The sequence below is a fragment of the Ascidia mentula genome, chromosome 4, assembly GCF_947561715.1.
Source record: "Ascidia mentula chromosome 4, kaAscMent1.1, whole genome shotgun sequence".
NCBI lineage: Eukaryota > Metazoa > Chordata > Ascidiacea > Phlebobranchia > Ascidiidae > Ascidia > Ascidia mentula.
Window position 1 is genome coordinate 20,922,200 of NC_138569.1, and position 12,644 is coordinate 20,934,843.

General features: G+C 36.6%; 1 protein-coding gene across 1 annotated transcript; it reads left to right on the plus strand.

Annotated features, from left to right (window-relative positions):
* The first annotated feature begins 4,202 nt into the window (after positions 1–4,202).
* Positions 4,203–12,635, plus strand: LOC145897282 (signal peptide peptidase-like 3). Its single transcript, XM_082985490.1, has 11 exons — positions 4,203–4,551; positions 4,757–4,834; positions 5,251–5,318; positions 5,929–6,051; positions 6,290–6,368; positions 6,649–6,761; positions 7,215–7,393; positions 8,486–8,571; positions 10,232–10,440; positions 11,157–11,266; positions 11,895–12,635. The coding sequence occupies exons 1-11, from the start codon at positions 4,280–4,282 to the stop codon at positions 11,958–11,960; spliced, it is 1,383 nt and encodes a 460-aa protein (XP_082841616.1). The 5' UTR covers positions 4,203–4,279; the 3' UTR covers positions 11,961–12,635.
* The last annotated feature ends 9 nt before the right edge of the window (positions 12,636–12,644 follow it).

A 12,644-nucleotide genomic window follows, 5' to 3' on the forward strand; every position in this document is an offset into this window, starting at 1 on the left:
CTAAACCTATTAACGAACTCCATTGTTTTTCACTTTAATCAATGTTTGCAAATAAAATTATGTTACAAACACCACCCGTTAATGGTATTATAGGCCAGACATGAGGAGTGACATGCAGACGTAATGCACACAACATTGTTAAGTAATATTGACCTGTTAACCCGCAGTTGACATGCCAGCATGAAGGGGGCCAATATAATACAAATCGTTGCGGGATACAATACATCGGGAAAATCGGAGGATGTTTTTTAATAGTATCCTGAGGGCCGTGATAACGGATTATAGCAGGACCTGCTGGGAGGTTCATAAACTTGCCTCTGTTGTGATTTAAGTGGTTGCATTATCACTTCAAAACCTCTGCATTATCAATTCAAAACCTCTGCGGACAATTTTATCACTCATGGCTAATGGGGAAACAAAAGTGCCAGACATCTGATACTATTAAACCAACATCTTTAAAGCATACAATTGGTCTTTTATCCAAATCCAAAGTTAAGATACTTGCAAATGTTTATTTATATCATGGCAAAAATCACCATCTTTTGATGATGATGAGCGTTCCAGATAGCTGGCACAGCTCTTCAATACATTGTCTTTTTTTGGTGAAATTGGGCTCTTTCCTTTCTTTTTAATTTGTGATCCTATATTCAAAACAGGTCTTTCAAGCTTATATTATATAAAACGTAAAAAAAAACTACCAAAAGTTTTGCCAGGTTTAAGCAGCTGCGATTCTTGTATCTTCGGTTTAGGTAATCGTTTAATTCCTATAAATAGAAAACAAGCATTTGAATTAAGTAAATCAAACAAATTGTTAATTCAAGTAAAAGGTTCCAGAAAAAAAATGATGTATGCAGGTTTATTGCACAAGTAGTGTCTTAAATCATTTGCAAACTAACTAAACTAAAAAAAATTGACATCCATTCAGCTACTTTGCCAAAGATTGTTAAAAGTCATCAATTGTAGTACCTTTAGATGCATCCAACTTAATGACCCGGACCGGCTTGGTCTCATCGTTCGGTGTCATCGTTCGCATGTCCCTGTTCAAGTTAAAGTAGTCTCCTGAAAGTAAAATTATGTTGATAAAAGCCCATGTAAAATGAGCACTTTACCTTGACGCAGTGTTTCACGTGTTAACAGAATAGGATGAACCCAATATCTTCGTTTTCTTTCCATTATCTTCTTTTTTTTCATCAAAATAACAAACAACAATAAAACAACCACAAACTCTTCACAAACAGCCATTGTCTTGTACATAAGAACGCAAATGACCGGTAGCCGCGAAAATACGCCCGGCGTGAGTGAGGACGCCGATTTTTTCTTTCCGCCAGCGCGCGAGCTCGCTAGCCCCAAGTTTCTCTCTCTGTGTGGAAGGGCGTACGCTACGCTCGCGACAGTTTCTGTGTGTCATTATACGCCGGCGTGCGGGCGTACGCTCGGGACATTAAAACAAACAAAGAATCCGCCGGCGCAAAGCGTGAGTGTGGACCCGGCCTTACAGATTTTATTGGAACTGCATTAGCAAATCAATTGTTGTTATTGTGTATAACAGTATGACGTATCTATCACCATTACATTTTTAACGACAACCTAACAGCATGACAAAGCACAGGTATGTGACAAAATAGTTTTGTATTTTATTCAAGGTTTGTTAGTTTTTTCAAAGAAAAAACATTATTCCGCCTGACAAGTTTTTACGACTGCCACCGAGCGGTATCTTTAAAGAAATAAAATTGCCACAAAGTGAAGTCACAAAACCGTAATTTTGCTAAACTTTGGTGTTGGTCATAATTGTTTTTGGCCATTGTGCCAAACAAAACCAGAATCATACATTAGGTTAACTCCTTGTCTATTTATATTGCCTAGTTCATATTAGGGTAATCCGCAAACTAGTTTCCAGGCAGGAATAAATGATTTTGGACGGTCAAGTCGTTGGGAGGGCTTGGAAGTGCTTTCACAAACTTTCGTTACAACCAGTCATAGAGATTAATACAAATTCAGCCAATGTATTACAACATAGTTACTCTTATTTGGTTGATTGTGTTTTTCCTGGATTTTGAAGTGAATGACTAAATGAACTTTCCTTGAACAATTTAAAGTACGCGACGACAATAAAAATAGAAACAAGAAAGTACTGGGACGCTGTAACCAATACTAGTCCGGATTCCAGCGGCGGAAATAACCATACTTAATCCATCCTGCAGGAAAGCTCTGGCTTAGAGGTACAGACCCTGTCTCTGGTTTAATACTTAGCCTAAGTCTTTTTTCTTTTAAAGTTGCGTTTTGTTTAGAGCAGTATAAAGCATATGAGCGTGTAATATATGTGCAGTTTAAAACAAAACATTTCAGCGATTTTGCGTAAAATTAAAATATTCAGAATGTGTTCGCTTTAAAAGCTGATCGGTTTTGGTGACATTGATTTTACTGCAAAGAGAAGAACAGACGTTAAACCTGTAGAACTATCTGTATTCAGGATTTTTTTGTGTTATACAAGAATATAAACATGTCCCTAAAAATCGCCTGATTTTCAGATTAGGATTTTTATTTTAAAAGAAAAGTACTGTCCCTCGCCACCAAAGAAATAACGCGTTCTGATTGGCTGTAAAACACCTTCAGTCTTTGTGTTTACCAACATGGCTGATGGAAGGAATTATCGTTTTGCTGACAGTCGGCATTGTGAAAAGTCAGCAGTTTTCAGATTTTCTTGTGTTTTATGTGCGCATTTTTGTACGCTTTTGCTTTTTTGTTATTCGTGTTTTAAGAAATACTATAATTATTAGGATACTCTTTTCTTTGCAATTGCGTCTGGTTTGTCTTTGCAAAGGATTTTAAATTGCCGTTAAACTTGAATGTTGGTCGCTCAGTCGTCCTTCATGATTATGGCACAGGACATAAGTTTGCATGCACAATTTTAACTTTGCTATAAACTTGTTTTGTTGTTTGGTTGATTTAGCAAATGTGTTGTGAATGTAAGGCAACAACGTTTGACATAAGCACTAATTCGTAGAATAGATATGTCTTCATGCAATGGTTTAAGAACTAGTGATGTTTCATTAGCTTTTAGATGCAACAACTTTTGTGTGAGTGCAATTGGTTTCAAAACACTTCAACTGTAAAATGTAAAATTTTTATTTCTTTTCCTTTGCAGCGTTGCATTTAACTATTATTTTAAAGTTATTACCTTTTGATTTGTAAGAGTATAGCAGCATAATTGCTGAGTGAGATACAGACAATGCACACTCTTTCAACCCATTTAGTCTTGTCAGTTAGCTGGCCTGGCAAGACTGTGTTTGGTCACCAGCTGTATTGATGAGAAACAGTGGTCATTTTCTGCAACTTGCTGATCATTATTGGCCTTTTATATATTCTCCATAATGACTGAATTTGTTACAACTTGTAAAGTGAAGAACACTGTTTAAACCCCATATGAATTTTGCACCCCCAGCTCATAGTGATACCACTTAAAAACAATATGTTGAAATTGAAACACTATTGTTTTAATTATTTTTTCTTTAATGTCTGACATTTAAAACCAGCAAGAAGCACGCTTGGTTAATATATACTTTTTTCTTTTACTATCTTGTGTGAAAGCTATTTTCCCTTGGTGGTAATATTAAAATAAGTATGGAAAATCTTTCAACACTTACGCAAAGCAAAACATCCTTAATCAAATGAATTTTTAATGTGTGCCACTGCAGCTGTTTGCATGGCTGCATAATAGCATGCCTGCTTCCTTTTAAAGGCACATTCCATATGGATGGTGGGGTAAAACTAGTGTGTGGTGTAGATGTTATAAACTAAAGTTGACCACAATTTTGTTTTGTCATGGTATGATATCATGAATAATGCAAACAGGTGTCTTTCAGTTTAACCCACAACAAATTGGATATTCCTATGTTTATGTGCATACTAAACCCATTTGTGAATGTTTTTGTAGTCAGTCCACAAACAGGTGGATAATATTCTGTTTTTTAAAACTTTCTAAAGCAAGAAGTCGGGATTTATGAACCAGTTCTCACCTTGGTGGAGTGGGGGCTGTTTGTTTATCTTTCATTTATAACATGCTCATAAATGGGTCATACTGTTGTTGTTGTCTGTTTCCAATGCGAACCACCTAAAGGACATGAGTTGTTGTGTTTGCGATTGTCAACCTAAACACAATAATAATGACTAATGTGTTTTCTTTTTATTCAAATGACAGAGACCTGACAATACTAGGACACCACCCTTGTGTTGTTTGGTTGCTTAAGACTTTTGTATACTTGTGAGTTAAAGTGTTAAGATGGGAAGAAGAGGTCTGTGCACTGGAAATCTATCTAAAAGAACAAGACTTTCTTTGAATTATCGCCATGTTGGCTGCATGCTTTGTGTGGTATTGGTGCTGCTTGTAGTACAAGCTGTTGCACAGGACAATGTTCAGGCCTTGGCTGTGGATGATATGGGAAGGGTTCCTCCACAACAGGTCAATATTGCCAAGCCAAAGGAAGCTAATGCTAATAATAATGTCAAAGGCATACCTTTGTCTGTTTCGTTTCCCAAGGGTGACTATCAATGGTAAGTATACTATCCATTGTATACCAATTATTTGCATATATATACGTTAAAAGTAGTGAGTTGAACAAGTGTATCTTCCCCAGATGATGTTACATGGGTTAAATTTTAAGAAAGTTTGCATTTCTTTTTTTTATGTTGATATTCCATCATTCTATGATACAGTGTGTTGAGTTGATCAAAACACATAACATTTGTTTTTTTTAAGGGCCTTTTCTTTAATGGATTCATCAAGAATCTCAACGTTTGTTATCGCAATTCTTCTAATTGTTTATGGAAGTTTCAGGTATGCGAAAGATATGTTAATGGCAGACTTTACATGTATGTAAAACTTAGTGAGCTGCAGATAGTTGTTAATGCCAGTGTATGTGAAACTCATTATTCTGTGCTCACTCATAACGTCTTGCACTGTTAAAGTTGAAGTAAAAGCAGAGTAAAAAATCCAATAAAATTGCATTGAACTTCGGTATGAACGAATTTCTGATTGCACCTGGTGGGCCAAATTTAAAGACCCAATGGACCAGATCTGGCCTGTGGGCTGCGATATCCCTATCTTTTATATAAAGTGTGATGAAAGCATTAATTAACTGCTGTCTGTTTGTCTGAATCAACTGTGTTTACCTGTTTTGTACAAATGAACATTGTACTAAACTGCTTTTCCTCCACTCAGTGCAACAATGAGTTAAAATTTGATTTTTCCAGATCACTTAACATGGAACAGGAATCTACTAATAAAGACAAACCAGCAGAAAGTGGTTCTGGTGATCAGTGTATGTAATTTGTGTTTGTTTAATGCTACAATTTACTATAGATCAGGGTTTCTCAAACTGTGTATGACAGTACTCTTATGTGCCCTGAAGCGGGTTGAAGTGTGCCACAATAAATTTAATGTAAAATGTTATTGGCTACCACTGCAATTGTCATTACACTAATGCCCGGTATCAAATGCAGCCCCGAATCAAAGCAATTCAAACACCTAACGATCAGAGCCACCTGTTGTTTACTTTTAACCTGAACTGACTTTAAACTTTGGTGTGAAACAAACAAATTAATTTGATCCAAGTTTGCTGTGACCCTAAAAGATTTGAGAAACTTTTCCTGTAGAGTTTTGAAATACGTGCAAAATTGCACACTTGTTGGTATTTTGTTTAACAAATTATAGCTTTCAATGTTTAAAGGTTTTGTTTAGCAAACTAAAAGCTGGTTTGAAATCTAATGTTCAAAACAGCTCTGCATTTCACATTGTAAATGTTTGTAGTTACATTTGAAACATCTAAAAATGAATTTCTTAGCAGTTACATTGGCTTTACTGTTTGTTTTGAAGATATATAAACCGCGAGTTGTATGTTCCGAAATATAATGATTGTTTTTATGTTTTAGCTGCTTTTCAAATGATCAACACAACACAAGCAGCATGTCTACCCATTGGGGCATCTGTGTCTTTGCTCATAATGTTTTTCTTTTTTGATTCCATGCAACTTGTTTTTGCCATCTGTACTGCTGGTAAGTCCCCTTTAATCTTTTTGCTCGTTAATAATAGATCAACTGGAAAGTGCATCCTTTAAGTCAAAAAGTTGAATCATCTTGCCTTACATAGTTTGGTCTGACAGAAATCATACACATTTATACTTGTGCAAATGACATATTTGAAGGTCAAATATATGTTGGCAGTTGGCACCCTGATTGTGTTTGTATATATGTCACTTATGGTGATATTTTAATGTGAATATATTTTTTTTAGTTCTTGCCGCATCCGCATTTGCATTTTTGATGTTGCCAATGTGTCAATATATTATGAGACCATGTTCGTCGCCCAACAAGTAAGTGACAAATGTAAAATTTTCGAAAAAGTTGTTTCATAAAGTCGTGTTTTGGAACTGTTAAACTTGCTCTTTAGGTAGTTTTGTGATAAAGATTATACAGTATTACACTTACTGTATTGAATATAATTTCATAAATAAAATGAAGGAAAAGCTTTGGGAAGTTTTAAAATAAACTTTGTAACAATGTTGCAACTTGTATTATGTTAGCACACTTTTGGATTTCTTGTTTGTAGTAAGTTAGGCATAGGTTAATTTTGGCCCATTTGTTTTCTGCCAGGTTGTCGCTGGGTGTTTGTGGCCGATTCACCCCCGCAGAACTTCTTTCACTGTCGCTCTCCATTCTGTTTGTTTCAATTTGGGTGTTCACAGGTCACTGGCTCCTTATGGATGGTAAGCCATTCATTGTAACTTTACTGCTATCAATGAGTGCTTGAAATAAGTGATTGGTTCCTGTTGTATCTATGTTACTTTCAAGTGCCCTGTTTCTGTTAAACAAGATAAAGCTTACGTATGCTTTCCTGTATTATTGCACCGGCTCTACATAAGTGTGCCTTACAAACGCATCAAACATTTTTATAAAGCAAAGTTCCAGCATAATTTTGTTTATGATTTTGTGCTTGCCTAAGGTCCAACAACCTTTGTTAAAACTGCTTGTACTGCAGGTTGTTAATTTGTGTATTCAAACAGTCGATAGTTCAACCCTGCGTTGCTAGATTTGATAATACAAATATTTAGGTGCACCAAAACAGCTGTATCCTTTTCAATGGCTGATCTGTAAATATAATGGTTCAACCTAGAACATGCTGCTTACCAGCACTGGTAAATGTTTTGTTGACATTTCAGCACTGAGCATGGGTTTGTGCGTCTCAATGATCGCACTGCTACGGTTGCCTAGTCTGAAAGTTTCCTGTTTACTGCTGTCTGGTCTCCTCATATACGATGTATTTTGGGTCTTTTTCTCATCCTACATATTCAACACCAATGTCATGGTGCAGGTTGCGACCGCACAAGCAGACAACCCTGTAAGTGCCATGTTACTTTTAATATTATCTTTAAATGTATTGTGATTTGTAATGGTCGTTATGTGTGCAAGTTTTCTTGTCCTGTTGTAATTGTGCATGATGGTTTCAGACATCATTGCATTGAGTTTGCAAGCAACTTTTTACATTTTCTGAAACATTCTGCAATACTAAAATATCTTTGCATTGCTAATTTGAAACTCTTGCTATGGAAAATATATTTAATGGTTTATATTAGGTGAAAAGTACTGATAGGGTTACAAATTACAAAAAAATAAAGTATATATAATTGCTTAGATTATTTAAAACTGTTACCAAGGTTTTGGGTGACTCACAATACCAAATGATGTTAGTTTAAAATGGACGCATGAATAAGATTTTAACCTGGAAAGCATTCATCAAACTATATTATTATGAGACCGCCTACATGCTTTTCATACTACCTTATCTTATCTTATCTCATGATGAGGGAAACGAGAATTGTGGTTGCATCCTGTTGTAGACTGTGCAATGCATGTGCACCAGTCTGTTCTAGCACACTTACAGTCTTAACACTTCAAATGTTTTTATGCTCGAGTTACCAATGATTTACGCTCACAAATATTTTACTTTTATAATTTTATTGGGGCACTTATTTGTCAATCATTACTCATATATTTACAAAAATCCCTGCAACTGGTGAACAAAAAGTGCAGAAATCAGTTTATCACTTACCTATTTTGGATGGTTCCCAGCAATGCAATTGTTATGCTTTATTCGGTAGATTTTATGAAGCTTTGTTCATTTACCATTTCCTTCCTGTGCTACGTTTCCTTGTCCTGTTAGTTTAGGTAAATCTCTATTACACTTGGTTGGAATGGTGTATGGCAGTGTTTCTCTACCTGTGGCCAATTGCATTGTTTTCAATTGGGCCATGATGCCAGGTGAAAGTATATTTTAACACCAAAAACAGAAATCATATTATAGCTAACGAGGTATTATAGCAAAATAAATGTGGCAAAAACGTTAAGAAACACTGCCATGTGGTTTTGTGGATTGCACCGTACTCTCTTGGTGTGTAACCTTGAAGTTGTTTACACGCTTGTTGACTTCTAGGTCGGAGTTCTTGCCAGAAAGTTCAACTTTGCTGTGGCCAAGGATGCTCCCCAACTCTCGCTGCCTGGAAAGTTGGTCTTTCCAAAGTAAATATGCATTTCTTTTATGCTTGACGGATATTTATTAAATTCGTACATACAAAATCTTTGACTTATAGAAGTTATATTTAACTACAAATCATTGGAAAGGCCTTCTGTATATGACATAAACCTGGGTCAGACTTCTAGGAAAAGTTTTTACTGAGTAACATGAAATGTGATGGCAAGGTTATTTTGATTTGTGTGTTTGGTGTTTATTTAGTGGGAGTGGCAGGAACAGATTTCAAACTGAACAAATATATTTGCCTTATCTTGATAGATTTCTGCTATCAAAACACACACACACAACTGCTTTTTATTTGTCATGTCAGTAGTTTAACTATGGTTACCCGAAGTGCACCATGTATACTTTACAGTTGTATTCATTTCGTCAGACAATTGTTTGAGAACTAATTTCACATTACTTGAATAAGCAAACTTATATTTTTCTCTTTATTTAAACAAAAATTATTGACAATGGGTGCAGCTGTATAGTGTACCATATCATCAGCATGACTAAGTAGAATCCAGTATTTGCCGAATTGAAGTTCCTTCCCACCTAAAACAACACTGGCCTCCATTTGATCATGGAATTTCAACCACTTTTAGTTTGTTTCCTTTGTCATAGTCCATTTATTTCCAAAGCTGGTCAATTAATTTTGTGAAGTACAATTTTCTGGTCCTACCACTTTGGCCAAGACAAATTTAATTTGTGACAAAAGGTAATAATTTAATTGGAAAACTGGCCAATGGGTGTTTGTTCAATAACAGTCAAAATGTTAAATTTCATTAAAAACTATTTGCAAGTAATTTCCCTTGGTAGCCTTTTATTTTATGCTCGGTTAAGTCTTTTGAAACTCCCCTGTGAAGTTCCTGTACTTTATTATATTGACAGCTTGACTGATGATTCTTTGACTCATTGGTTTTAGTAACTTAGTGTAAGTCAACAGAGTAAGGATAATGTCCACATACACCATGGGTGCTAATGGTTTACTGGTGGGAAAAGTGTCAAATTTTCTACTGCTTTTGCATACAAGGACTTAATTTATTCTTGCAAGTGTTTTTTATATGAAACAGAAGCACAACAGATTATGGACATGTTCTCATTGCTAAGTTCAAATATTTTTATGAACATAACCTAAAATGCTCTCAATTCTGAGTAGATGTGAAATTCTTCTATGTGACTTCTGTAGTTGAAAAATGAGTCTTCGTATGAGGTGCATTTAGCAGTTGTTGGTATTACGTTATGTCACCAAACCTGCCATTTTATCCTTTCTCATACAACAATAAACATGAATTAGCATAATTACTTCTAATGTAAATAAGGTCTTATTTGTCGGCAATTTAAAAATACCGTTGTCAATCATACTTTAAACCAAACTCAATAATAAACTGTATATTTGACAGAAGATTGGTGTTGGAAACTATTTTTTATAAATGCGAAAGAACCATAATAATAATTGAGCTATGGGCAGTAGTCCATGGGTACAAAACAGATCGACGTTATATGTAAAATCACTATAAAGTGGAATAGTTTGGGAAACTAGTTTAGTTTAAAGCCAAACAGGTCAAAACAGTGTGCACACCTGTCTGCAGATCAATGGAAACCAATTTCTTCCCACAATCATGCCCTTAGGCTGAAGCTTGAACCATGAACATTATTTTGCAGCAGTTTCGATTCCAACTTTGGCTCTGAGCATTTTTCGATGCTTGGTTTGGGCGACATCGTGATGCCAGGCCTGCTCCTCTGCTTCGTGTTAAGATATGACAACTACAAGAAGCGTAAACTGGAGGGTGATATGTATGCTCCTTCATCACCTGGGAATCTCATCTACCGAGTCCGTTATTTCCACTGTACCCTCATCGGATATTTTGTGGGTAAGTATCAACCTACTTCTGCTAAAAATCCCTTTTTTATGTACAATGCAAATATACTTCAAGGGGGTATTTGGCAGAATAATTTCTGGTGTTACAAACTAGCTTATTGCATGTATTCGCCTTTTGAGAGATTAATGTGAATCGTGTTTTTAAATGAACTTGTAAAGTGGCAAACCTCCCACATGGTTGTTGCTTGGACACTGGAAAAAAACACCTACCGGTACCTGGAAATTTTGACAGTAGCTAAAAACCTGTCGCATGGTTATTCCAGTCCTTGTTGTTGCTATCTGCCCAACCGAACCATTTCATCTAAACTCGCCCGATTTTGACGAAACAAAAGATCTCATATATTTGTCAGCAATCATCAGTGTCATGCGCCTCCGCGTTTAGTAGAATTTTTGCTGTAAACATGCTCATGCACATATCGATCCACACCCTCGTCCAAGACGCGCTAAAAGGGATTCCCTGTTTCAAGTAATGATCGATAGACATTCCGACACTCCGTCTGCACGCGCGTCGCCATTCCAATAAACACGTGAAACTGATTTCACGGCAAAACACACAAACCTTTTTTCGGGAAAACTCCAATGCGTGAACACACAGAATCTGTGACATCACAAACGCATTTTCGCGTCATCGGTTCGACGGAAACCCAAGGATGTTTACGATTGCGAAGGCTTGTGGTGATTTGTGACGTAGTGTGTTTATGTATGCAGGTTTGGTAACAGCGACGATAGCATCTGAGGTGAACAGCAGCGCTCAACCAGCTCTACTCTATCTTGTTCCCTTCACGCTCCTCCCTCTCATCACCATGGCTTACATCAAGGTGAGGAGCAACTTATTATGTTTTCTGCAGTAATTTTAATCTGTTGCTTGAGAGCTTAAATTCTGACCAACTGAAAAGATTTGTAAATCCGAGTCCACAATGAGAGCTTCAGACAGGTGTACACATTGTTTGACCTGTAAGGTCTCATCGGTGCAGCTGGTGACTGTGGCATACGCGATGTTGTAAATATTTTTTTGGGGTATCTCAGTGCATAGAAGTGGTCAAAAGTTGTCGCGGGGTTTTTATTCTAACGTTTTAGCTGTAAAAATATTGTAAGGTAAATTTAATACAAATACCTCAAACGTGTAGAGCAGTGGTTCCTGACTTCCACGAACCGGTGACGCACTCATCTCTTGTTGTGATTGTGCTTGAGTATAACGATAATATATCAATGCAACAGCCGAAAGGTTACGCAGTTTGTTATGGAAACAATGCTCATCCAAAGCCTTGCAGTAAGCTTGCGACACTCCGACAACATTAAAACTACGCACAATGTGGGAACCTCTGGTATAGACAGTTGCTTTGGTGTTGACCTTGACTTTTTTTAGAACACCCAATATGACGTCATAGTAATACAAGAATACTTAAAATTACGTCATAATAATACAAGAAAACTCGATCGATTTAGGGCGACTTGAAGCAGATGTGGAACGCTCCGTTCAAAGCAGTAACCCAGCGCTTTATGGATGTCTGATGATCTTTGTTGAACGACAACGACATTAACTCCACATCGCAACCTGTGGACAATACAGTATGGCCGAAAAGTTACCTGGACCCGAATGGCTCTAGCCTGCCACCCAGTGGGCAACTGTGCTCAACTTTTTGCTGCATACTGTCGAACAAACTTGGAGGAACGTCAGACGTTTTTTTTTGTGACCTCCAAATTCAATTTCATCAAGTTGGGTAACTCCCGCTGCCAATGACTGACTTTTTGACATTTTTTTATAAGTTTTGGATGTCGTGGTTTTCGATGATATAACGATCTACCATCGAAATATACTTGGCCTGTTTCCTTGATATCTTGCAACTCAAAGCCCTCTAAGAATAATCTTGTTGGTAACTTGTAATGTTCCGTTTGTTGATTGGTTCCTTATTACGAAATACAACAATAATAAGAGTGATTATTTGATCGAGAATTCACCACCGTTAGTTTGATTTGAAACTGACCGTACACCCCACCGTACAACAACAACAACTTCGCGATTTTTTCATTGTTTCTTTCCTGTTTCTGTCTGTAGGCTTTGACCAGAAATCGTGTGCGTTTTTTTTTCACTTTTTATTTGATCGTCGTGTAAGTATTGTGATGCACTACTGTCCTCGGAACCATGAAAAAAGTGATAGGTATTGTTTCGTAACAATGTAAATCTTACACCCTTCC

Excerpts from the sequence above, each read along its gene's own strand:
- LOC145897282 (XM_082985490.1), top strand. The coding sequence starts at position 4,280 with ATGGGAAGAAGAGGTCTGTGCACTGGAAATCTATCTAAAAGAACAAGA. Across the intron at positions 7,394-8,485 it reads CCGCACAAGCAGACAACCCT|GTCGGAGTTCTTGCCAGAAA; the intron begins GTAAGTGCCATG and ends GTTGACTTCTAG. Across the intron at positions 8,572-10,231 it reads GGAAAGTTGGTCTTTCCAAA|CAGTTTCGATTCCAACTTTG; the intron begins GTAAATATGCAT and ends ATTATTTTGCAG.